Source organism: Sorex araneus, chromosome 3 (genome assembly GCF_027595985.1).
Source record: "Sorex araneus isolate mSorAra2 chromosome 3, mSorAra2.pri, whole genome shotgun sequence".
NCBI lineage: Eukaryota > Metazoa > Chordata > Mammalia > Eulipotyphla > Soricidae > Sorex > Sorex araneus.
Window position 1 is genome coordinate 173,497,933 of NC_073304.1, and position 26,532 is coordinate 173,524,464.

The following is a 26,532-nucleotide window of genomic DNA, read 5'->3' on the forward strand; positions in this document are numbered from 1 at the left end:
ATACCACTGAAAATCGTCCTTTATAATTTTAACTCCCTTGCAACTTTTCATCACTCTAGACCAAGGCTTCCTTTGAATTGGCTTCATCAGCAGAAGCCCAGTGATAAGAGACCAGGCAAATATTTGAGTCAAATTGCACTCTATATGCAACCTGCAGAACTTGGCCCTTAGCAGGAACCTAGATTTCTTTATAAACTGCTAAGCTGAAGTTGTGCAATAGGACCAAATTAAATCTGCAGGAAGCAAATTAGGCTTCCTATAACTCCTTAACGAGCATTAAGGACATAATCTACACGTGGACCCTATACAGTTACACCAATAACCCCACCTCCAGGAAGCTTTTTGGCAATGAGGTGAATTCAGTATTGTCCGTTATGAAATGGACTGCTTCCATGACTCCTATTGGCTGCTGCCACTCATTCCACTTATCGTATGCAGTTTATCACCAACTTCTCATTTCCCTTGCTTTGTCTCCAAATTAAGAAATTTTGTTGGGGCTACAACTATATAGCACAGTGGGTAGGTCCTTTGCCTTGCATGCTGCCCACCCGGGTTCAATTCCCAGCATCCCATATGGCCCCGAGCACCGCCAGGAGTAGCTCCTAGGCATCACCAGGTGACCCAAAAAGCAAAAAAAAAATTGTTATAGTACCCATAAAAACAAATTTTGTATGTTACAGTTGAAAGCCTTTCCAACAGTCTTAGCAAATTTACCCAATTGTTCAACTAGACACTAAAACCTCATGTCCTCTAGGGCCAAGACTGTTGCTATCAGTTACGCATAAACCCATATTTTACAACACCCTCCCCAAGTTGGTTAGTCATGTACCTTGAAAACTTTTTTTCTTTTAAGCCTTTGTAATAGATTTTTCTATTACTCATGTTGATTATTTTGTTGAAAACTTAACTTTCTAATCATTTCAGTTTCCAAGCTACTTTATTACCCCATTCACAACAGTTCTGAATACTGGGAATGCCAAGTTGCTAGGACTAGACTACACACCTAGCTGCATCTAAAGGGATGAACCAGCAGCTGTCCTACTACTGAGTACTGGAGAATCTCACCCACCTACTGCCCCTTAATCAAGTCCAGAAACGTGTGGTGTGCCAATTTTAAATAGTTTTATTTAAGACATTGCATTTTCCACTCATGATACAACGCTTATAAAGTGCAATGTTTGTTTTCCCTGTGCACATGTTCCGTATTCAAGTATCAAGAATGCCCGGTTACTTATTACTATAACAACTTAATTGCGTGGAATTTGCTACAAATTTGGGTCCTTCAATGTTGTGTGGAACAATGCTATATATATATGCATATATATGCTCAGGCTGGATTAATCAACCTCTTCAATGGTTGGCCCAGAGGAGGCACCACCAGAGGGAGGAGCACCACCACCAGGGAAGCCACCGGGCATTCCTCCTGGCATGCCACCTGCACTCTGGTACAGCTTGGTGATGATGGGGTTGCAGACTTTCTCCAGCTCTTTCTGCTGATGTTCGAACTCTTCCTTCTCAGCAGTCTGGAAAAAAAAGCAAATTTGTATTTAATTTCCATGGTAACCAAGAGCAGGTGTATCATTAAAGTAAAGCTAGCCAAGTTTATATATACTGAGTCACTCAGACATCCAAGGAAGGTAGTTGCCAACACCTGGAATTCTGGTGGAAACCGCGAATGTTTTGGACCATTCATCACTGTGACTCTAGTGTCCTTGTGAATTTTACTAAGCTACTTGAAGATTCAAAATTTATAAGGAAGGAACAAACCTGGTTCTTATCAAGCCAGTTGATGATTTCATTACACTTGTCAAGAATCTTCTGTTTGTCGTCATCATTAATCTTGCCTTGAAGTTTTTCATCTTCAACAGTTGCCTTCATGTTGAAGGCATAGGATTCAAGGGAATTCTTGGAAGACACCTTGTCTCGCTGTTTCTCATCTTCAGCTTTGTACTTCTCAGCTTCCTGGACCATACGCTCAATGTCCTCCTTGCTCAACCGGCCTGTGTGCAGACAAACACATCTTTCAGGCAGGTAAGTAATAAATACTATGACTTACAGTCCTACAATACCTTCCAATTAAGGACAATCTTAATCATTTGTTAACACAGCTCGTAGCCAGACACGACCAAGCTTACCCTTGTCATTAGTGATGGTGATCTTGTTTTCTTTCCCTGTACTCTTGTCCACAGCAGACACATTGAGGATACCATTGGCATCGATATCAAAAGTGACCTCAATCTGAGGAACACCACGGGGCGCAGGAGGGATGCCTGTGAGTTCAAACTTGCCAAGCAGGTTGTTATCCTTGGTCATAGCACGCTCACCTTCATAAACCTTGGTAAGAAATAAATTACTATTAGAAAGGTCTTTGTGCCACATTGAGCCAACCCCATCAGAACTGGTCGCTCAGACATCCAAGGAAGGAGTTGCCAACACAAAGATTTCTGGTGGAAACTACGAATGGTTGTGGAATCAGTCATCACAGCGAGATCATGCCTTATAAAAAAATCTAAACTTGACTGGACGTAGAGCGCGTACCTGAATGAGCACACCAGGCTGGTTGTCGGAGTAGGTGGTGAAGGTCTGTGTCTGCTTGGTAGGAATGGTGGTATTGCGCTTGATGAGGACGGTCATCACACCACCAGCAGTTTCAATGCCAAGGGAGAGAGGAGTGACATCCAACAGAAGCAGATCCTGAACATTTTCAGACTTGTCTCCAGAAAGGATGGCTGCCTGCACAGCTGAAAAAGAAAAAAGCAGTTTTTAAAAAATAGTAAAGATAAATTGGAATGTTCTTTCAAGTCATCTCTCGCTCAGACATCCAAGGAAGTTAGGCCATCATTAGCTAAACTTTTGGTGGAAACTACGAATGTTTAATAATCATTCATCACAGCGAAAAAAATAAATCTGTACACCCCCCTAAGGAGTTGCCTATTAGTATGAAGTGTTCCCAAAGTTACCTGCACCATATGCTACAGCCTCATCAGGGTTGATGCTCTTGTTGAGTTCTTTTCCATTGAAGAAATCCTGAAGAAGTTTCTGAATCTTGGGAATACGGGTAGAGCCACCCACCAGGACAATATCGTGGATCTGGGATTTGTCCAACTTGGCATCGCGAAGGGCCTTCTCTACTGGGTCCAGAGTGCCTCGGAACAGATCAGCATTCAACTCTTCAAACCGAGCCCGGGTAATGGAGGTATAGAAGTCGATGCCTTCATACAGGGAATCAATCTCAATACTGGCCTGGGTGCTGGAAGAGAGGGTACGCTTCGCACGCTCACAAGCAGTGCGCAGACGACGGACAGCCCGCTTGTTCTCACTGATGTCCTTCTTATGCTTTCTCTTGAATTCTGCGATAAAATGGTTGACCATTCGGTTGTCAAAATCTTCTCCGCCTAAGTGGGTATCTCCAGCTGTTGATTTGACCTCAAAGATTCCATCTTCAATAGTGAGGATTGACACATCAAAAGTGCCACCTCCCAGGTCAAAGATTAGCACGTTCCTTTCTGCACCAACCTGCATTAGAATACAAGTGTAAGTTAAATGTCTCCTCCATTTTGAACGGCCCACCCTGGATCTAGTTCTGTATTGAGAGAACCTACCTTCTTGTCCAAGCCATAGGCAATAGCAGCAGCAGTTGGCTCATTGATGATCCGAAGTACATTGAGACCAGCAATGGTTCCAGCATCTTTGGTAGCCTGACGTTGAGAGTCATTGAAGTAAGCAGGAACTGTAACAACAGCATTGGTGACAGTCTGGAATAAAAAAAAAATAGTTCTCAGTTACAGGACTTCACCTACTGTGCCTTATGCATTAGGTAAGGGCTCTGCACCAATCCCCGTTCAGGCCCCTGTGGCTGGCTCTGCAAAACTGCATCCCTTACCTTCCCAAGGTAGGCTTCTGCAATTTCCTTCATCTTTGTCAGAACCATGGAGGACACCTCTTCTGGATAGAAGCTCTTGGTTTCTCCCTTGTATTCTACCTGGACCTTAGGTCTGCCTGCATCATTCACCACCATGAAGGGCCAGTGCTTCATATCAGACTGGACAACAGCATCATCAAACCGACGTCCAATCAGGCGCTTAGCATCTGTAGAAAGGACAAACCCCATGTTTTTTTTTCCACCGAGGCCTTTCTTTGTAAACTCAAAACCCAGTCGCAATCCCAAAATCAATCATTAACGGCCTAACCATGAAAAACTCGCCCTTCGGGTATCCGGAGACACTCCGATTCTAGCCCGCCGCTATAAAAAGCACGAACCTAGCCCTCCCGAGTATGTTAAACGTCATCTTCTATTCTCAGACCGTTCCCGGGGCCCTCACGCAGACCAAGTGGCTTGCTCCGGGCTTGCTCCTGGCCCACGTACACACACGATACACAACAGGAACCTAACGGCCGGCCGCTTACCGAAAACCGTGTTGGTGGGGTTCATCGCCACTTGGTTCTTGGCGGCATCGCCAATCAGGCGCTCTGTGTCGGTGAAGGCGACGTAGCTGGGGGTGGTTCGGTTTCCCTGGTCATTGGCGATGATCTCCACTTTCCCGTGCTGGAAAACGCCCACGCACGAGTAGGTGGTGCCGAGATCGATGCCAACCGCAGGTCCCTTCGACATGGTTGCTGCAAGGGGTGGGAGAAGGAACGCTGACGCGGCGCCGGGGAGGCTTATCCGTTTCCTCGGGCCCTCCGGCATGACGCCTCCCTCCCCCCCCCCCGCCGACATTCCGCCGGGCGCCTCCCCCAAGCCTGCCGCGCCACCCCGCCGCAGCACGAGTCGCCGTGCCAATCGCGCGGCCCGGCCCGGCCCGGGCTGCGGCCGCCTCTGTCCCCGGGGCTGCGCCACGCCGGGCCACGTGGTCGAGGGGAGGGGGCCGGGGCCGCGCCCCAGGCCGCGCGCGTGTCCGCGCCGCTTCCTCTTTCCGGGCGGCCGCCCCTGGCCCGCTTCCCGCGCCCCGAAGGCGGAGGCGACCGCCCCCACTGGCGCCAGGGCGCGGGCCCGACCCCGCTTTCGGGCCCCCGCGGCCTAGGGCTGCCCCGCGACCCACCCCGAGGTAGCCCCTAGGTCGCCGCGGCCCACCGCGGCCCACCGCCGCCCTTCGGGCTCCCCCGGGTTGCGGCCTTACCGCGCGTGAAGGCCCAGCTGCGTGGCGAGAGAAACAGCAATCCGCTCGGTGGCCGCCGCGTTCAGTGAGACCGGTTTCCGCCCGCCACCCAGGCTCTTATAGCCTACCTCAGAACCTTCCAGAAGGGATCCGCCCCGGCCGGCTGCCCGTCACGGCCCTCCAGCCAATGGGCGCGCCGCTCCCGCCCGCACCACCAATGGCCAGCCCGAGCCCGTCCGAGCCCCGCCCCCTCCCGCCTCCCGCTCCCCCCGCCCCGCCATGACGCAGTCGCCGCCGCGTTCTGGAACTTTCATTCCCGCCCCCGCTCTCCGAACAGCCCCGGGGAAAGGGAGGGTGGGGCCGGCCGAGCCCGCGCGCGGGAGTCCTCAGTCACCCCGGGCGCCGTGGGGGGGGAAGGGTAGGGAGCGTCCGCTTCTGCGCAGGCGCCGGCCCGGCGCGGACGGAAGGAGGGGGCGGGATGGGGCGGGCTAAGCGGGAACCGGCCAATGGCGGCGGCCCCAGCCGCGCTCCGGCTCCTCGGGCGCCCGGGCAGGAAGCGCGGGGGACTCGGGTGCGGCGGGGAGAAGGCGGAAGTGCGGCCAGGACAAAATGGCCGCGAAGGTTGTCGCGCTCCTCTCCCCGCCCCCACCCCGCCGGACTCCGCGGGCCCCACGTTTCTCAGCCGGCCGCGGGCCCCCGGGTCTGGCCCTGGAGGGAGCAGCTCAGCCACCGCGGGGTCGGCCCGCTTAGCCACGGCGGGACCCCAGAGACGATCTAGAGTTCGGAACTGCAGCCGGCGGCCCCCCCAGGCAGAGGCCTGGGGGTGGGGGTCGCACCATGGAAGCTTGTGGAATACAGGCCCGACCTGGGGCTCGGGGCGCGCATTCCCGGCTTTCTGCATCCCCCTCCCCGCGTGGAAACTCGGGAACTACAGGCACCCCCAGCTCTGCACCCCGCCCCTCCCTCCATGGAAGCTCGGGGAATACAGGCCCATGCTAGGAGCGCGCACCCCCAGCCCTCTGCACCCCACTTCCTCCATGGAAGCTCGGGGAATACAGTCCCGGCTCCATACGCTCACCCCCAGTTCTCTGCACCCCGCTCCCAGCACGGAAGCTTGGGGAATATAGGCCTGGGCACGCATCCCCAACTCTCTGCACCCCCCTCCCTCCTTGAAAGCTCGGGAAATTCAGGCTCAGCTCCATATGCGCACCCTCAGCTCTCTGCATCCCCCTCCCTGCACGGATGCTCGGGGGAATATAGGCCTGGACTCCTGGCGTGCACCCCCAGCTCTCTGCAACCCCCCCCCCCCCAGCGTGGAAGATCAGGGAATACAGGCCCGGGCCACTCGGAACGCGCAGCCCGGCCCTCTGCACCCCCCTCCCTCCATGGAAGCTAGGGAATACAGGCCCAGGCTCCGGCGCGAACCCCAGCCCTCTGCAACCTTCTACCCTCCCACTGATGGGCTGTTTCCCTCTTCCCCTCCCCTCACCGCCCCGGGCTGCCGGGAAGGGGGGGCGAGGTTCGGGTTACCCCGTGTCCTTTCTGAGCCTTTTATTTTCAGCACCATGAGTCAATTCCTTCCCCTGCCTTGACTTTTTCCGCAGAAACTAAACAAGGGCCCCAGGAGAGGCCTGGCGGCTGAATGGCTCGCGCTTCGGTCTTTTGAGCGTGCTCAGGGCATTGTCCTTCCAGGGCCCCCCCCCACTGGGGACACTCGGCTAGCCTAGCCACGTGTTCCGTGCAAAAGGCGGGGCACTTATGTTCCTATAAGTAGGTACAGGTAGGTGAAAAGACATTTGGGGGTGAACAGATTTTTTTTTATTTTTAGGGGCATGGCTGTAATTAGAAAGATGTCCAGATTGTGTGAAAAAGTCAGGAGTGGTCAGGCACTGTGTCCTGGTCCAAACCAGGAAAACCCAGAGACTAATTTAAAAAAAAAAAAAAAAGAATTTTCCATACTGGGGAGATGGCTCAAGAGTCAAGTGTGTTGTTTTTCGTGACCAAGGAACCGAGATCTGTTTGGGGAACTGCATGCCAGGGCCCAGCACCCCCATAGCAGTGCTTAGGAGGTCAGCTGGTGGAGCGTTTGCCTTGCACGAGGCCAACCCTGGTTGGATCCCTGGCATCCCAAATGGTCCCCTAAGCATCATGGGAATGTGACCCAAAACATACATGAAAGGGTCAGACCAATGCTACAACGAGTAGGGCGCTTGCCCTGCACTCGGCCAGCCCCGGGACTATCCTGGTACCTGATCCTATCCCCAAGCCCTGCCAGAAATGATCCCTGAGCGCAGAGCCAGGAGTAAGCCTTGAGAGGCGCAGCTGGTGTGGCCCAAACACCAAACGAAAGTAGAAAGAATTTCCTTCTGTGGCTTAGAGTTTAGCCTGGTGGTGATGGGGACCAGCCAGAGAAGGACCTACGCCTCTGTCACACAAAGCATGCGCTCCAGCACCCCCCAATTTTTCCTTTACATATTTACCTTTCTGACCAGAGTTCTTACAAGTATCTCCCAGAAAGGTTACATTTTTTGTTTGTTTGTTTGTTGGGCCCAACCCTGCAGTGCTTAAGGTTTACTCCTGGTTCTGTGCTCAGGGGTCACGTTGATGGGGCTCCAGGAATCATAAGGAGTGCTGGGGATAGAACCTGGATCAGCAAGAAGTTTGTTCATTTGGGGGCCCCTGGGGGATGCCCCAGGGTAGCACCCAGATGCCTGAGTGAGGGGGCCTCAGGCTTGTCTTGGGATCTGACCTGGAGCTCCTGTATGCAAAGCATGTGCTCCTGCCCTTTGAACCCGCATCCGGGGTCAAAAGGTGAATTTTATATGATGCTTTTACAACTGTTCAAAGAGCTTTCATCTGCTTGTTTATCTTCAAAACACTTCTCTCTGGAGCCAGGAAGATAGTTCAAGATGATCAAGATTGTGTACTGTGCTGCTCAAGCCCATGTGCTTGCCTGTGCTCACGTGTTGCTGCCGAGCCCATGTGTTGCCCACATCTCCCCTTTTGAGATGTGGACTGCCGTTCCAAATGAAGCCTGCTATACTTAAAAAAATAAAAATCACTGAGAGTATTCGATTAAGATTATTGATTATGTTTATGTTAGGAGAAAAAATGAGATTCAGAGATGTTATTGGTGGGAAGATAAACAGTTGATTGAGTCAAGCCGGGTTGTTTTACTTCCAGATTCTTGGGCCCTTTTTATTAGCTTACACTGCAGGAGAAACTTTAGAAACACACTCAGCTCTTGCTCCGTTCCCCAATCAAATCTCTCTCTCAAACATCTCTCTCAAGTATCTCTATGGCATCATACTTCGCAGCCCCTATAACTAACGTCTGAAAAGCATATGAGAATTTACCCACTGACGATGGTGGAAAACAGAAGCCACCCAACTCTGCTGGCTTGGGGGACCCCTCTCTGTAGCAGTGAATACCCAGAGTTCAGACAGCCCATGGTTTGTAAGCAGGAGGCCTGGGTTCGATTCCCGGTCCAGGAACTGCCAGGAGTGACCCCTGAGCACGAGAACTGCAGGTTCTGCCCTCTGAGCCCCACCAAAGAAGCAGAACAGGGGTCTGGGAGAATTGGAGGTAGGGTAAGTGGCAGAGCATAAGGCCTCCAGTGATGTAGTGTGTGGCCTGTACGCAGGAGACCCAGGGTTAATCCCAAGCTCTACCTCAAGAGATAGAGCACATGCCTAGCATGGCTGAGGTCTGAGTTTGTCCTCTGAAACTACATTATCTGAGGTAGCCCCAGGTTTACAATGCAGAAGATAAAGTCTGTTTATTTTTGGGCCACGTTGAAGGTGCTTCTGGCTCTGCACTCAGGGATCACTCCTGGTGGGCTCAGGAAACCATCTGGGGTGCTGAGGATTGAACCCAGGTCAGCCAGTGTGCAAGGCAAATGCCCTAGCTGCTGTACTATAATTCTGCAATATCAATTAGTACTAATACTTGATAAGTATTTTGACTATTAGGTACTAAGTACTCTTTCGTAGGGAGGGAGGGAGGGAGGGAAGAGAAGAGAGAAGGGTACTTAGTACCTAATAGTCTTTATCCTGGGATGGCTTTTTCAGATTTATTTGAATCTCTGAATCTTTACTTCTTTTCAAATCAGGTTGAATCATGTTGGTATTTTCTGTTGGCATTTTACCTTGGCATAAATACTTGCCTGGTAAATATTTATTTGTTAATTTAATAAAGTCCTGAAGGATAGGAACTTGGAATTTCTAGTATGTATATTAGCTTCTTTGTGAAGCTTGCTATATGAGTGAATAAAATCAGCAAATAATAGATCACATTTAGTCTTGAGTTCTGTGCTGGCAGCAAACTAATACACAATATTCCAGAGCAGGTTATGACCTTCAGCCTCTCCAATATCACTTTCACTTATTTATTTTTTAATTGCGGACACAGATGCATCTGTAATAAATATTTGGTTTTGCCATCAAATACAGTCCCAATTACAAGGCAACTTAGAAGTTAGAATGAAAATATAAACAGCTTAACACCAGAAATGAGGCAAAATTATGTCTTTTCTTTTCAATAGCATTCTGAAATTGTTTTTATACAGTGTGACAACAAAGGCATCCGTTTCATTATTTTACAGGTTTTAAGTTTGGCTTATTTTATTGAAATGGGTTATTCTCTAAATATCCACATCATTCCACCTGTATCTTCCTCCTACACTTTTTCTTCTACTGTTTATCCTCTCTGTTTGTTTCAAATTAAAGAATCAAATTGATTGAATTAATTTTTCAGTCAAAGTGAGTGGAATCTGTTTGGAAATCAATAATGGCTCAAACTTTATCCTATGCTCCGAGCCTGTCCATGTAAACCCAAATCCCTGACTCCAAGAACAAAACTATCATTGCGAAGATCAGTTTATTGAGCTTATCAGCTCCCTCTCCAATTTCTTATAATTTCTCAGATCTAAGGTAGTGATCTGTGATTTTTTTTAGTGTGTCTGGATTTCCAGTATGAACAGATTTCCAAGATGATCTGGATATTCAACTGGTACTTTAGTCTTCTAGTAATTAACATATTTAATAATCTAAACCTCCTTTTCATGCAAAGGGGACTGGTTCCTGCTTTCAAAGGCATTAGGCAGGAAATCTTAAATTCAAAGGTAGCAAATAATGATAAAAGCAAGTTGATAGAGCTGCAGCCTCCATAAAATACTTGTTGGGCTCAGGTACTTTAGAAATGAAAATTCTTAGAATCACAGAGCAGAAGTGACAAGTTGCCGGAGGCATATTACCAGAAGAATAAAAAGTTGAGTAAGGAAGGGGTTTATATCTTACAATGAGGCAGTGTTAGTACAAGAAGCATTCCGAATATGCAAGCCCTCTTAAACTAACAGAAAGCATTCTTTACTTCTGCAAGTCTCTTTATTTCCCACTTTCTAAAACAGAACAAATTCAGATCTCAACTTTCACCCAAGGATAATCTGCTGTTTCTTAAAGGATCTTAGAAGGAACGATATTGGCACTAGGTGAGGGCACCATTGTGAGAATTAGGTATAGAAACTGAAAACCCAGAGAGACGGGCTTTTTCCTTGATCATCCATTTTCCTTGAAGTAGCCGATTCCTGTTGTTATTTCGATGCTGAAGTAAAGTGTTTATTTAAGGAAAAGAGAAAGTAGCAAAGTTATTTATTTCTGCAAGCCCAGTCAGAGGGCCCACCCTGATTCACTTTTATAAGCAAAGCTTTCATCCTTACAGTTACCATTACTTTTTCTTTTCTGGGTATATGTTGGGGGAGGCAGGGGGTCCTTCCACGTGGTGCTCAGGCAGCCTAGGGACCACTCCAGCAATTCTCAGCCAAGCAGGCCGATAGTTCAAAGTGAGGAATGTGGTGCTACTTGGATTCTATGGTGCCACCGGGACCGTACTTGGGCCTTTGTGGTGCCAAGGATTGAACTGGAGTTGGTCACGTGGAAGAGACGGAAGTTGCCCCTGTAATATCTAATCGGCCTCACATTACTTCTTTTCCCAATTGCTTGCTTCCCATTAAAAAAAAAAAAATTGTATATATTTTTTGCAGTTTCAGGGATGGAACCAACAAGCAAGGCATGTGCTTTACCTCTGAACCACATCCTCAGCCCTCCTTTTAAATCTCGAGATATTCTGCGCTTCCAATGGTTCATGTTTGCTCTAGGTTCCTTGAGGGGTTATTTCAAACTTAGTATTCTTGCTGTAGAATGAATTTGACTCTCAGTAGTCTAAACAATTTAAAAGGCAGTTGCTATATTGGAAGCTGCTGATTTCTCAGACTCTTTTTCGTCTCCCCCCAAGAATCAGCTCTTCCAATCAGCCATTCTGGCAGCGGTTCTGCTCATTCTTTTGAAGTTGCTGACAATTAAAATGGGAACAGGCATTCACCTAGCTCCCTCCTGCCACCCATTGTTATTCTCCCAGCTCTTCCCTGAATGTTAATTTCCTTTCCTACCAGTCCGGAAGCAGACATCCCGGGAGGCTGAGCTGGGGGAAAATACTGAATTTCTGTGTCTACCTCTAAGGAGGGATTGATTATGACTTACTTTCATTGCCACTGGTTAATGTTGGCAATCCCTGATCTTTTTGATAATTTAAGGCCTCGAATTGTCAAAAGTCCCAGGTTCAGATCCTTTCCCTAAAATAAATGGAGGAAGCTCCCGGGTCAGTGCCACACGAAACTTCCTCATAACGATCATTAACATATTACGAGAACATGACTCCAATCACCCTTTCTAATCTACTCTTGAAATTCTGGCTTCATCTGAGAGAGAAGAGAATGTCACGTCAGATGGCCTTTTCGGCATCCTCAAAAATCTCTTCTCTAGAAACTTCTTTCTAAAGACACTGGGAAATGTCACAGTGCATGTTTCCTTGCTCCAGAGACAGGTAGGTTATGCCTCACGGTGGGTCATCTGATCGGAGGGAGAATCCACAGTCGCTCCAGTTTCTGTATTTCTGATATTTTGTCAGTGGCCCTCTAAAATTCATCGAGAAAAAAGTTTTCACAGTCCCCTGTCACATGTTTTGAACTCCTTTTGTAGTTCTACAATGTAAGTAGAAAGGTACGCTATAAGTAGAAAGATTAGTAGTAGAGTGGGAGAAACTCAATCATTTTCCATCCCCCACGATTTCAACTCCTCTTGAAATAACTCTCCAAGCCTATGGCGAATAAGTGAAGTCAAGTCAGAATCAAAGAGACGAGGCTCCTTTCTGGGAGTTTCTTGAAGTTTCTCAGCCCAGTCCAGGTGCAGAGAGAGGTGTAATATAAGGCTGTGGGCTCTGCTTGACTATCTGAGTAATCATCATCATCAACTAGGTTTGCAGAAATGCATAGAAAATTTGTGAACACCTCATTTCTTCTTGACAACGGTGAACAAAATACTGATACAAAAAAAAAAAATTTCAGGTGAGAATTTTAAGTGTGTTCACTTCCCTTTCCCCAGCTTTTCTCACCAGTCCACCAATACAGTTTAAGACTCCGGCTCTCCCCCACTCTGGTGCCAGGACGCCCTGAGATGCCTTTTGTAGAGATGAAGGGCTTCACTCTGTCATGTCGGGTGTCCCGTCCGAAAAAAGCGTTCTGGCTGTGTTCCATGCAAAGCTCGCTGCGACGTGGTGACCTCACTCCTGGTTCGAGGGGGGTGAGTGGCTGGTGACGGAGCTTCAGCAGCTCAGCAGAGTCCTGGGACCCTGGCTCGGAGGGGGCGCGGGAGTCCGGTCCACTCTCCCTCAGACGGTTTGGAAGGCTCTGCTCTGGCTGGGGATCATGCTGGGCGTGGTTTCGGCTTTGGTCAGGGTAGCATGGTGCCCCTTCTTTGGTTCCGAGCCCCGCACCTCTGTCCCCACGATGCTGTACGCGTGGCCGGCCAGCCCGGGCTGCGGCGCCGCCTCCGTGGACAGTGTCCGCTGGCTCCGTGAGGCACTATTTGCAGTGGAGCGTGTGGAGGACGAGCCCGAGCGGGAGCTCTGAGAGCCTGAGGAAGAGGAGCTGGGTTTCACCAGGCGTGCTTTGGGGGCTTCTGCATCCTCTCTGAAAAGGAGGAGGGGGAGAAGAAAGCAAAGATACATTTTTGATTTTTTGTGGCTTTTGGGGTCACACCCAGCAAGGCTCAGGGGTTACTTCTGGCTCTGCACTGAGAAATCACTCCTGGTGGTGCTTGGGAGACCATAGGGGATGCCGGAGATCGAACCTGGGTTGGCCAAGTGCAAGGCAAAAGCCCCACCCACTATACTATTGCTCCAGCCCCCGCAAAGGTACATCTTAATGCTAACCAGCCGGAGGTGGCCGCTTCCTCCTGAGGTTTCCCAATATCTGGGGCCTTGAGAGCTATGGAAGGGTGAGACCCCAGGGAACTGGGCAGCTCTGCCCTGACCAACTGACCAAGGTTTAGTTTTAGCTTAGGAAAATGGATGTTAGCCCATGGGCCCGCCAAGAGCTCGGGGAAGACGACCACTTTGCTCACCCGGGATCGCTCTCCGGGTTCCAACATGGCCCAGGGGCCACGCACAGTCTCTGTCCTACGCCCTTTATAAGTGGCAGTGAATCAGGAACAAGATGAACTTCCACCCTCTTTGTTGTTTACGGGTGGTGCTTGGGAACCAACGCATGAAGTCAACCCTCTGGGCCTCTCTCTGGCTCTCAGACTTACTCCAGTTTTGTTCTGTTTTATTTATTTACTTATTTAATCTTTGGGACACACCAGCTGTGCTCAGGGCTTCCTCCTGGTTCTGTGCTCAGGAATCACTCCTGGTGGGGCGCAAGGGCCCAGACAGGGAGCTGGAGATTGAACCTGGTTGACCGCATGCAAAGTAAGCGCCTTACCCACTGTGCTCTCTCTAGTTCCTAAATTTGTTTTTTTTTGTTTTTTTGTTTGTTTTTTGGGTCACACCCAGTGATGTTCAGGGGTTACTCCTGGCTCTGCACTCAGGAATCACTCCTGGTGGAGCTTGGGGGACCATATAGGATGCCAGGGATTGAAACCTGGTCGGCCACATGCAAGGCAAATGCCCTACCTGCTGTACTATCGCTCCGACCCCAAGTTCAGCTTTCAAGGCTCCCCAGTGGGTGGTTTTACAGAAATCTCGGGGAAAACCAGACTTTCTCTCCCCAGACTGCCTCCTTACACACCAGAATCATCCTTTGAGGACGTGGGACATCAGTGTGGGCTGGTCCATATGGAACTGTCCTAGGAAGGAAGCCTATTGGAGGAAGGGCTTGGGCAGGGAGCTTTACCGGATCTCATTGGGTCTCTCCTCTTCCTCGTATCTCTCTTTGTCTTTCCTTCGGATCAGCAGCCACACTAAGAAGACAATCAGCATCGCGCCAGCCACCATGCCGGTAACTGCCCCTGCCAACATGCCTATGCTTTGCACATCTGTTTTCTCAGAAACAAAAGCAGAAGTGAAACCAAACATGAGCTAGGAAATAGATGAATGACTAGATGAATGCAGAAAACAAAAACCCGGCAACGGGATGCGTGCTTCCGGATCTTTACGCCTCTCCTCCTATTTCCCAATTTAATTGCCCTTTGTGTGCGATTAGATCGGAGGGTAGCAGAATGTGCTACCCAAAACATACCACTCTGACATGAGGATGACCCGAGGAGGGGCCTGGGGATCACTTCCTACAATAACTGGCCCAGCTACATTGGCCTGACGATTCCATGTTTGAGCCTGGTGACGTGGGGTCACATCGGGCCAGACAGGTGTGGTGCTGGAATTAGTGCCTGGGAAGCCATAATTAACAGTGTTATAAATCACAGAACCTAACTCAAGAAAAAAAAATTTTAAAAATAGTAAGGTTTCTAGAAAAAAACTCCAACAAATAGGGCCAGTAGTGCTGGGGCGGGCAGCTGTCCTGCAGATGCGCACAAAGGCATGCAAGGCCCATGCTGATCCATCCCTTTGGATCTTCCCAGCCCAACATTAGGATTATTGTAAGCTGATTTTGCTATGTTTTGGGGTCACAGCCAGCAGTGGGTTAGGGACGACTCCTGGTGGTGCTGGGGGGTGGTCCATGCTGTGCTGAGCCTTCCCTAAAGCATGTGATGGTCCCATTGAGCTATCTCTCCAGCCCCCTAAGGTAGTTATTATGATGTTGGCAGGCTAGAGGATTGTGGGCCATGACGATCTATACTCAGGGTTTACTCCTAGCTCTGAGCTCATGATTACTGTTGGTGGTGCTTGGGGGGACCATATGAAGCAATGGAGATGGAACCAGGGCCAGTGCGTGCAAGGCAAATAAATGCCTTACTCCTGTACTATCTCCCTAGCCCCCAAGCTATTATTGTAATTATTTTGTTTATAATTATTTTGTTTTGTTTTTGGTCACACCCAGGAATGGTCAGGACTTAATCCTGGCTCCAAGGTCCTTTCTGCTTCTGGTGGGGCTCTGGGGACCATATGCAGTGCTGAGGATCGAACATGGGTTGGCCCCATGCAAGGTAAACATCTGATCAACTCTGCCATCTCTCTGGCCCTGGTATTTATTTATGTATTTATTGGTCCACATCCGGCTGTGCACAGGAATGACTCCTGGCTCTGTGCTCAGGGATCACTCCTGGCAGTGCTTAGGAGACCGGATAGCATGCCAGGGGCTGAACCTAGTTTGGCTACGTGCAGAGCAAGTACCTTACCCACTATACCATCTCTCCAGCACCCTGATTAATATTTTTTTTTTCTTTTTGGGTCACACCTGGCGATGCACAGGGATTACTCCTGGCTCCGCGCTCAGGAATTACTCCTGGTGGTGTTCAGGGGACCATATGGGATGCTGGGAATCGAACCCGGGTCGAACACGTGCAAGGCAAACGCCCTACCCGCTGTGCTATCGTCCAGCCCTGATTAAATAGGTTTTGCCCCGTAGCTTGGTTGTGAAACCAGACCAAGCCCAGCTGCTCGGATACTTACACTGCACAGTCACTCTCACCACGCAGCTCTCCTTGCCCGCCTCGTTGCCCGCTGTGCACTGGTACAGGCCAGAGGAGGACATGGTGAGATTCTGCAGCAGGACGCGCCCCGGGTGGTTGTAGTCTGTGGAGTACAAAGAATAGGATCTCCTTAGGGCCACTATTAAGTGTTATTTTCTCACTGACCTGAGATGCTCTACCTAGTCAGAAGAGATGATAATAGAATGAAAACCTTTTTGGACCATGGAAAGAAGGTATGAATAGTCCTTCCCCCCGCCCCCGCCCCCAGTCTGGCATTTCTCATGGGCAGCTCTTGGCCCTGTGTTTAGGGTCCACTCTGGGCAGTGCCGACGGACCATAGGTTATGGAGGGTTTTGTTGTTGTTGTTGTTGTTGGTTTTTTTTGCTTTTTGGGTCACACCCAGCAATGCACACGGGTTACTCCTGGCTCTGCACTAAGGATTTACCCTTGGCAGTGCTCAGGGGACCGTATGAGATGCTAGGAATCAAACCCCTGGGTCGGCCATGGGCAAAGCAAACGCCCTACCCGCTATGCTATTACTCCAGTCCCAGGTTATAGAGTTTTAAGCCTTGAACTATCTCTCCAGCCCTTAAAATTGTAGAGAGCCCTCCAGGGGCCAATGGCTGCCCTTGTACAGCCTATCTTAGTTGCACAGTCGTGACCTACCCTGAAACTTTTTTCTAGTTTTGTTTTGTTTGGAGCCATACCAGGTAATGCTCAGGTTACTCCTGGCTCTGCACTCAGGAATTACTCCTGGCAGTGCTCAGGGAATCTTATAGGATGCTGGGAATTGATCTCTGGTTGGGTTTGTGCAAGGCATATGCCCTACCCTTTGTACTATTCCTCTGTCCTGCTAACCCTTGAGCCTTTTAACACTTTCTGGGTCCAGAGAGAGAGCCCAATAACTTGAGCACAATTTTGTGTGCAGTATGCCCACGTTTGATCCCAGTTACCATGTGGTTCCCTGAGTAGCATTGCCAGGAAGGAACCCTGAAGACTGTGTGTGGGGGGAGTAGCCCTGAGCACTGGTGTGTGTGATCCCAAAATGAAACAAAGCAAATAAAATGGAGGAGCTGAGTTCAGTCCCCAGCACCCCTGAACACCCCTGGGAGTGACCCCTGAGCACTGCCAGGTTGGCTCATCACTGTATCACTGGATCAGTCATCCTGTTGTTCATCGATTTACTCTAACGGGTGCCAGTAACATCTCCATTCATCCCAGCCCTGAGATTTTAGCAGCCTCTCCTTACTCGTCTTTCCCAATGATTGGAGGCTTCTTTCAGGGTCAGGGGAATGAGACCTGTTATTGTTACTGTATTTGGCATATTGAATACGCCATGGGGAGCTTGCCAGGCCCTTCCATGCGGGCCAGATACTCAGTAGTTTGCCGGGCTCTCTGAGAGGCATATATATTTATTTCCCTCTATGATGATGTGTGGTCCAGGACTATGTCCACTCCTGTGTGAGGCCTGGCCCGAGCATGTGGAAAGCGGCCTGGAGGTTGGCTCAAAAACCAGCCAGACAAAAATAAATACTGAATCCTTCAGGGACCAGAGATGTGGCGAAGTGGTAGAGCCTAACTTCTTGAACTCGGTCCTGACCCCCATAACTTTTTACAACTTTGATTTAGGGCCAGACAGACTACTTAATGGGCTAAGAGCATGTGGCATGCAGAGGACCCAGGTTCTATCACAGTACTGTGTGGTCTCGATAGCCCAAAATGTAAAAAACGATTGGTCTTGGTCTTTTTTGTTTTGTTTTATTTGTTGTGCCACTCCCGGCAGTGTTCAGGGATTACTCCTGGCCTGGCACTCAGGAATTACTCCTGGCGATGTTTGTGGGACCATATGGGATGCCGAGGATTGAACCCGGTCAGCCGCTTACAAGGCAAATGCCCTACCTGCTGTATTATCTCTCTGGCCTTGCAAATTGCTATTTTTACACCTATGACTTATACCTAGGAGTGTGTGAAACCTTCTCAGGTGGTTACAAGCAGAAACAAAGAGGCCCTAATAGAGTACTTACTGTGAAATGCAGGGTCCTGGGTTCAATCTCTGGAACTACATGACCCCCACCCCCAAACTAAATGATAAACAGTTTATTTCTTCCTAATCTCACCACTTTTGCTTACCATTTGAGGACAGAAAGGACAGATTTTTTTGGCTCTAGTTTATGAATGAAAATGCAAAGTGTATCCAAGGTCATATGGAGAGCTGCTGGCAAACTCTTAGAACCCACAGATAAGAGTATGTTGTCATATGAGATATCATCTTACACCGCAGAGACTGGCATGCATCCAAAAGAACAAGAGCAACCAGTGCTGTTGCGGATGTGGGGAGGAGGGGACTCTCTTTCATTGTTGGTGGGAATGCCGGGTGGTCCACAAGGTGATTCAATAAAAAAAAAAAAAAAGATTATGCAGCTGTTAGGAAGAATAAAGTCATGAAATTTGCTTATGAATGAATGGACATGGAGAGTATCATGCTGAGTGAAATGAGTCAGAAGGAGAGGAACAGATATAGAATGATTGTGTTCATTTGTGGGATATTATATATAACATATCACTGTCACTATCATCCCATTGCCCATCGATTTACTCGAGCGGGCACCAGTAACATCTCCATTGTGAGCGTTGTTGTTACTGCTTTTGCCATATTGAATATGCCACGGGTAGCTTGCCAGGCTCTGCTGTGCGGGCGGGATACTCTCGGTAGCTTGCTGGGGTCTCCGAGAGGAGCGGAGGAATCAAACTTGGGTTGACTGCATGCAAGGCAAATGCCCTACCTTTTGTGCTATCGCTTTAGCCTGCATATATATATATATATATATACATATATATAATATCATATGTGATATATAATATGCTTTTTGCTTTTATATATTATGAAACTAATATCCAAGGTGAGGGTAAACAGGGGCTAGGAGGACTGCTCAGTGAACGGTTGGAAGCTCAGTGAACGGTTGGAAGCTTGCTGCAAGAGTGTGTAGGGGGCCAAGGACAGTTAGGATAAAGAAAGGATCAGCATGACAATAGTAGTTGGAAATGATCAATTTGGACAGGAACTGAGTGTTCAAAGTAGATAAAGGGATATACCTGATAACCTTCCATTATCTATATTGCAAACCATAAGGCCCAAAATAAGAGAGAGAAAGAGACTAGAAAAGTGAGAGAACGGGAGGGAAACTGGGCCCATTCATGGGGGAAAAAGTATACACTGGTGAAGGGACGGGTGTCAGAACATTATGTGACTGAAACCCAATCATGAACAACTTTGTAAATATGTTTATCACTGTGACTCAATTAAAAAAAAAGAAAAAAAGAAAAGAATACTGTGGTTCTTTCTCAATGGACCCGCAGAAAGATGATGACTCACCAATCCGAGATTTGGGAGGCAGATGTTCATCTTCTCCCTCCTTCTCTCGGACCCGCTGCCAGTTATACACGATGGGCTTGGTGCCTGAGGATGACTCGCACTGCAGGGTGAGGTCACTGCCTTCCGTCAGCTCTCCTTCCAGCTCACATTTGGGCTTGGATGGTCTCACTACCAAAAGAAAAGGCAAAGATTCAAAGATCCCCCCTACAAAGGCAAAGTCAATGGACAATGATGACCTGTTGAGTTGCTTCCCCATTTCTACCCACTCAGTTTAACTTCCGGGGGGAATCTTTTGCAATAAAGCCGTCTCTCACGTCACCCTGAGCAATGCACCCCTCCCCCATCCTCTGCACGCACATTCACCCATTTCTAGTCCCTTCCGAGGAGGATGTCGCAAATTGCAGAAGCTGCCTGAGAAAATTCCCTCTTGCTTCTCGAAATAGAGGGTCTGTTGTTTAACTGGAAATTTGGGGAAGATTAAGTGTGGTTTTACTAATACCAAAATAGGGATGGAAGTTGCTTAATTTGGAATCAATGAAAGTAGAATTTAGAGGCTGGAGATATAGTACAGTAGATAAGGAATTTGCCTTGCCTGCAGCTGATGCCTTTGCACCCAGATGGTCCCCCAGGCACTGCCAGGAGTAATTCCTGAGTACTGAGCTAGGAGTAACCCTTGAGCACTGCTGGGTGTGACCCCAAGACAAAACCAAAAAAAGAAAAAAAGGAAAAGGAGAATTTAATAGCTCTTGCTGTCAGAAGACAGAAATTAATTTGAACTGTCCTGAGATTTAAGTTAAATATCAGGACATACTCCAAATATTAGGTAAAATTTAATATTATAATGGGCCATCATGGCAAATTGCTATTTTTTTTTCTTTCACCGTGGCTATAATACAAAACTTATATCCAATTCCTTTTCCTAAAGAATTGGATGAGGTAAACTTTGAATGTAAAATATAAAGTACTGAACAAGAAGTCTCTTTTTTTGTTTGTTTTTTTTGAGCCACAGCCGGCTGAGCTCAGGGCTTACTCCTGGTTCTGTGCTCAGGGATCACTTCTGGTGGGGCTTGGGGGACCCTATGGGGTGCCAGGGATCAAACTTGGGCTGGTCTCAGGCAAGGCAAACACTCACCGCTGTACTATCAGTCTGGCCCGTGAACAAGGGATCTTCGACCTCCACGAAGTATTTGCCCATCCTTCCCAGGGACCTCAGCCATAAAGGGTCTTACATCCTCTGGACCTGATCTTACCTAAGACTTTTAAGATGACGTGGCTCCACACATAGCGCCCCGAGTTCTTCACCTTGCAGGTGTAGCGGCCCTCATCACTGGGCTTCAGGGGTTCGATCTGCAGGGAGGCATCTCCTGCCAGGAAATTGGAAGCAAAGGCCACTCGGCCCTTCTGTTCCTCGGTCAGGTTATTGTAGACATGGCGGCTGGAGTAAGTGATCACCTGCGGGTAAACCGAGGCCAGGTCAGGCAGAGTGGCTCTCAGCCTTCCTCTTCCACAGGTGGAGATGAGGAAGAACCGTTTTCTTTCTTCTTTAAGGTATTTTAAATTTAAATAACCGTGATTTTTAATGTTATCGATCGTTGAGTTTTAGGCATACAATATTTCAGTCCCATCACCAGCGTCAACTTCCCTCCACCAGTGTCACCAAACTCCATCCCCCCTCCCATTCCCTCCTTTGACCCTTCCTTCCTTCCTTCCTTCCTTCCTTCCTTCCTTCCTTCCTTCCTTCCTTCCTTCCTTCCTTCCTTCCTTCCTTCCTTCCTTCCTTCCTTCCTTCCTTCCTTCCCTCCCTCAATTCCTTCCTTACTCCTTCAATTTCTCCCTTACTCCTTCCCTTCCTCCCTCCATCCCTTCCTTCCCCAGCAGTGCTCAGCGCTTCCTCCTGGCTCTGCACATAGGAATTACTCCTGGCAGGATTCCAGGAGACCATATGGGATACTGGGGATCAAAGCTGAGTCAGACTCGTGCAAGGCAAGCACCCTAACCACTGTACTATCTTGCCAGCTCCTGGTGCCTGGGAGTCACTTTTTTAAAAAAAAAAATTTAATTTTATTGAATTACCGTGAGATAGTTACAAGCTTTCATGTTTGGGTTACAATCTCATAATCATCAAACACCCATCCCTCCACCAGTGCACATTCCCCACCACCAATATCCCAGGTATACCCTCCCTTTCCCACCCTCCCCCTGCCTCCATGGCAGACAATATTCCCCATAATCTCTCTCTACTTTTGGGCATTATGGCTTGCAACACAGACACTGAGAGGTCATCATGTTTGGTCCATTATCTACTTTCGGCATGCATCTCCCATCCCAACTGGTTCCTCCAGCCATCATTTTCTTAGTGATCCCTTCTCTATTCCATCTGCCTTCTCCCCTCTGCTCATGAAGCAGTCTTCCAGATATGGGGCAATCCCCCTGGCCCTTGTATCTACTGTCCTTGGGTGTCAGCCTCATGTGATGTTATTTTATACTCCGGGAGGACACTCTTAATGGGTGCTCAGGGGACCGTGTAGCGCTGGGGACTGAGCTGGGAGCTCTTGCAGGCAAAGCATGTGTTTTAGCCTACAAAGCAATTTCTCTGGGCTCATGCTCCATCCTTTTACAAGTCATTCACTTCTCACACAGTCTTCCCAAATGGTCCTTATCCCCCTTCCTCAGACAGCAAGTTGGTCCAGGATTTGAGTAGAGCCTTTTTTTTTCTCTTTTTGGGTCACACCCAGCAATGCACAGGAGTTACTCCTAGCTTTGCACTCAGGAATTACTCCTGGCGGTGCTCAGGGGGCCATACGGGATGCTGGGAATTGAACCCGGGTTGGCCGCATGCAAGGCAAACGCCCTACCCGCTTTGCTATTGCTCCAGCCCCATGAGTAGAGCCATTTTGGGGACTGAACCTGTTGCACACGGAGCAGGGCAGGAGCAACTCCATCATGCCTGGTTCCTGCTTCACGTTTTGTTTTACTTAAATCTTTTTTGTTTTTCTTAAAACCCCGCTTCTCCCCCCTGGCCATCTGCAAGGAAAGGACAACTGGGCTGAAAACTCAGCCTTGGCAAATAGTTTCATAACCGCTATCTGCTATAGAAGGGTCGCAGGTGGGATGGGCAGCCGCCAGAATGTTCTGAAAACATGTCTAGATGACCTATCTGTAACTACTTGTTTGTACTATTTGAAATTATGTTTTCTTCTGAATTATGAAACCTGCTATTTTCACTTTTTTGTTTAAATTTGTTTTAAACAAAAAACGTTTTTGTTTAAATTTGTAAGCGTGGGCTATGATGTAAGCATTGACTATAAAACTTACGGCTTCTCCCTTGTTCGTCGTCTTGCTTTGGCCTGCGTGCCCGAAAGCTCGACCCCAGCTAGCTGACTTAATACACTCCACTTGTGTGTCACATTACTGGCTAAACTCTTTGTGCAGATTCGGAGAGGGGGCAAACTATCGATACCAGACCCTAACAAACCCCACCTCTCACATACTCAGCCTGTGTCCTCTCCTGAGCCTCGTCCAGGGCCCTTGTAATAGTATCTGAACGTCCCAGATAAGTTAGCGGCCCTAGAGCTAGGCTTTGAAAGATGAGTCCACTCAGAGCGAAGAGAGCAGGAGAGGAGGGCAGGAGGGAACATTCCAGAAAAACCCAAGGGCACCGAGAGGCCAGCGTGCCTGTCCTCCCCAGCAGATATCTAACTGCAGCTGTTCCCAACGTTCGCTTCGCTTCAGTTCTTAACCCCATCTTCAATCTTGGGATGCTTCACAGCTCATCAAACGCTTCTCTCAACGACTGGAAGCCACCAGTGCCGTGTCAGTCAAGACGGGAAAATTCTGTGCATGATGCTCTGGCCCCCGGCCACCCCCACTCTCTTCCTGCTTTCTTGGCACGTTCTTTTCCTTCAGCAAATATTGACTGAGCTCACCCGCCAGGCACTGTGCCAGGCGCTAGAAAACGAGCAGGGAGAAGAAATAGTTCCTCCTCCTCCGACCTCCCAATCTCCTCCAGTTTTTCCAACAAGCAGGCGTGAAGTTCAGTGAGAAAAATTAACACCATATTAGATAATATGCATCAAAGACACTTTCATTATTCAACTTTGCTCCTCGCTTCGATCAACACTTCTACTGGGACAATTCTCATGTCGGGACTTCTCTCCCCAACTTCATTTTTTTTTTTTTTTTTGCTTTTTGGGTCACACCCAGTGATGCTCAGGGGTCACTCCTGGCTCTGCACTCAGGAATTGCTCCTGGCGGTGCTCAGGGGACCATATAGGATGCTGGTAATTGAACCCGGGTTGGCCGCGTCCAAGGCAAACAGCCCTACCCACTGTGCTATTGCTCCAGTCCCCATTTGGTTTTGTTTTTTTGTTTTGGGAACAGACCAGGCACTGCTGAGGGTTTACTCCTGGCTCTGCACTCAGGGATCAAGCCTAGCAAATTCCGGGGACTATATGGAATATCAGGGATTGAACTGAGGTCAGCCATGTGCAAGGCAAATGCCTGCCCCGCTAGACTATCCAGCCAGTGGCCCCCCCTCCAACTTAATTTTAAACTCTGCTTTCCTATTTCTGGCTGCCTGGTCACTTCTCTGTCTCTCTCTGTGTCTCTTTCTCTTTCCCTCCCTCCCTCCCTCCCTCCCTCCCCCTCCCCTCTCTCTCTCCCTCTCTTTCTCTCTTTCTCTCTCCTCTCTCTTCCTCTCTCTTCCTCTGTCTCTGTCTCTCTGTCTCTCTCCCCTTGTCTCTTTCTTTTTTTTTTTTATTTGCTTTTTGGGTCATACCCGGCGATGCACAGGGATCACTCCTGGCTCTGCACTCAGGAATTACCCCTGGCGGTGCTCAGGGGACCATATGGGATGCAGGGAATCGAACCCGGGTCGGCCGCGTGCAAGGCAAACGCCCTACCCGCTGTGCTATCACTCCAGCCCTCCCCTTGTCTCTTTCTTGGCACTTTCTGTTGTCTGAATCTAAGTTTGTTTCTGTTGTTTGCTTTGGCTGTTTCATATTTGTCTTCTGATTGAAATCATAGGTATTTGCGTTTTCCGTCCAGCTCACCTCACCTGCTGAGTGTAATCCGATTAGTTGTTTCCTCTCTATAATATGAATGCTTTGTTTGTGTTCCAGTGCCTTTACCTACTCTGTTTTCTACTGAAGAAACTCTCATTTCTCCCTCTACATCAAGAACCCCTATTCATTTTTTTAAATTCAAAATCAGTGTCCTAGCCCCACCCACCAAGTCCACTTTATCTCCTCCCTGGACAGGATCTTCAGACAAAAGAGTGTTTCTTTGCTCTCTTGCATAGTCTTTCTTTGCACCATTTTTATTTGCAAAGAATTGGACAAAAAGTTTCTGGAAGCCCTTTCGAGGGCATTCCAATTGCATGTGTCTGCTGCTCTGGGCTGTCTTGGGTGAGGCTTTGCAACTCTGATTTATTCCAGAAACACTAAGAACATGCTCCCTTGGGTGCTGTGCTAGAGACTCGGTCTAAGGGCTAACCCGGCGTAATGCTGAGAGGTCGCCAGCTTCTTGGGTGCTAAGGTGATGGATCCCACGCTTCCGGCTTGCTCTCTCTGAGCTCTCCCCAGTGAGTTTTCTTGTTTGGGAGTCACACCCAGCCAAGTGCTCAAGGTTTAATCCTGCCTCTGCACTCAGGGATCACTCCTGGTGGGCTCTGGGGTCCATATGGGGTGTTGGGGATCGAAGCGGGTCAGCTGCATGCCAGGCAAGAACCCTACTTCTTTTATTTATTTATTTATATTTTTAAAATTTTTAATTAGTGAATCATCGTGAGGGTACAGTTACAGATTTATACATTTTTGTGCTCATGTTTCCCCCATACAAAGTTCGAGAACCCATCCCTTCACCAGTGCCCATTCTCCACCACCAGTAAACCCAGCGGTCCTCCCACCCTCCCCAGTCCCGTCTCCCCCCACCCCAAACTGCCACTATGGCAGGGTATTCCCTTTCGTTCTCGCTCTCTGATTAGGTGTTGTGGTTTGCAATAAAGGTGTTGAGCGGCCATTGAAGCACCCTACTTCTTCCTTTTTTTTTTTCTTTTTTGGGTCACCCCCGGCCATGCACAGGGGTTACTCCTGGCTCTGCACTCAGAAATTACTCCTGGTGGTGCTCAGGAGGCCATATGGGATGCTGGGAATCGAACCCGGGTCGGCCGCATGCAAGGCAAACTCCCTCCCTGCTGTGCTATTGCTCCGGCCCCAAGCACCCTACTTCTTGTAGTCTCTCTCTGCCCCTTCAAATGAGTTTTATGAGAGGTGCTGGAGGCCAAGATATGCCATCCTAATGTACACCTGTTTGCACATGCATAACAATTTGTTCTGGGGCCCTGAGAAATAGGACAGAGGGGAGGGTACTTGCCTTGCATTCGGCTGGCCTGGGTTCTCTTCCCAGCTATGAGCCCTACCAGGACTGATCCCCGAGTGCACAGCCAGGAGTCCGCCCAGAGCACCACTGGGTGTGACACCCCCACCCCCCCAACATTAAACAAAGCAAGATTATTTTCAGCTCAAGACCTGGCATACTAGAAATTTCTGATCCGCCAAAAAATAGAGGCTCCCGAGAAAACTGTCAGGATCTCCCTGGGGCAGTGCTCGGCTCCCTCTGCTGGAGGCCCCACCCAGGAAAAAAAAGAAAATGGGCTCACAGAGGAGCTGCTGCCTCCCCTGCATCCCCCAGGGGTATTCCTCAGCCCTGAAGTCCTTTGCTCTTCCCTAAGGGCCCAGTGGTATTTATGGACCCTCCCTTCTCTCTACAAAACTCAAATCAGCCCTTGAGTTCCTTAGTCTGGGCGCTTCCACCTGATACACCAGATTCCATGTTTTTGTTTTTGTTTTTGTTTTGGGTCACACCTGGCTATGCACAGGGGTTACTCCTGGCTCTGCACTCAGGAATCACCTCTGGCGGTGATCAAGGGACCATATCAAATGCTGGGAATTGAACCCGGGTCGGCCACGTGCAAGACAAACGCCCTACCCTCTGTGCTATGGCTCCAGCCCCCTGATTCCATGTTAACAAGAATTTGTTCTAAAAGACTTTCTAAATACGAACTTGGGGCGGGAAGGCAATGTGGTACAGTGAAAAATTTATTTGAGGGCGATTTAGGGAAGTGATTCTTTCCATAAGC

The 26,532-nt window shown here is 48.9% G+C and overlaps 2 protein-coding genes and 2 non-coding genes across 4 annotated transcripts in view; all 4 read right to left on the bottom strand.

Annotated features, from left to right (window-relative positions):
- Positions 1-1,100: 1,100 nt before the first annotated feature.
- On the bottom strand, positions 1,101-5,278 carry HSPA8 (heat shock protein family A (Hsp70) member 8). The gene is made up of 9 exons (XM_004604760.2): positions 5,121-5,278; positions 4,408-4,617; positions 3,884-4,089; positions 3,603-3,755; positions 2,961-3,516; positions 2,539-2,741; positions 2,136-2,334; positions 1,768-2,000; positions 1,101-1,523 (listed from the first exon to the last, which is right to left on the bottom strand). Exons 2-9 carry the CDS (start codon positions 4,610-4,612, stop codon positions 1,338-1,340), a joined length of 1,941 nt encoding a protein of 646 aa, XP_004604817.1. The 5' UTR covers positions 4,613-4,617; positions 5,121-5,278; the 3' UTR covers positions 1,101-1,337.
- LOC129403774 (small nucleolar RNA SNORD14) lies at positions 2,403-2,488 on the bottom strand. Its single transcript, XR_008629436.1, has one exon. It is a non-coding gene; the product is annotated as a small nucleolar RNA SNORD14 (small nucleolar RNA).
- Positions 2,810-2,896, bottom strand: LOC129403775 (small nucleolar RNA SNORD14). The gene has a single exon (XR_008629437.1). It is a non-coding gene; the product is annotated as a small nucleolar RNA SNORD14 (small nucleolar RNA).
- A 4,194-nt stretch (positions 5,279-9,472) lies between the features above and the next one.
- The window catches only part of CLMP (CXADR like membrane protein), a 93,821-nt gene continuing 76,761 nt past the window's right edge, over positions 9,473-26,532 (bottom strand). The window contains exons 3-7 of the mRNA XM_055131373.1: positions 20,645-20,846; positions 19,395-19,562; positions 16,002-16,124; positions 14,326-14,467; positions 9,473-13,122 (exon numbers count right to left, since the gene is read on the bottom strand). Of these exons, the coding sequence (XP_054987348.1) occupies positions 12,822-13,122; positions 14,326-14,467; positions 16,002-16,124; positions 19,395-19,562; positions 20,645-20,846 (936 nt within the window). The 3' untranslated portion in view covers positions 9,473-12,821. The remainder of the gene's footprint in view (positions 13,123-14,325; positions 14,468-16,001; positions 16,125-19,394; positions 19,563-20,644; positions 20,847-26,532) is intronic.

Bases quoted from the DNA above. Each gene is read 5' to 3' on its own strand.
- HSPA8 (XM_004604760.2), bottom strand. From the start codon at position 4,612: ATGTCGAAGGGACCTGCGGTTGGCATCGATCTCGGCACCACCTACTCG. The intron at 2,742-2,960 runs GTAACTTTGGGA...TTTCTTTTTCAG, and splicing joins GGCTGTAGCATATGGTGCAG to CTGTGCAGGCAGCCATCCTT. The intron at 2,335-2,538 runs GTACGCGCTCTA...TTTCTTACCAAG, and splicing joins AGCCTGGTGTGCTCATTCAG to GTTTATGAAGGTGAGCGTGC.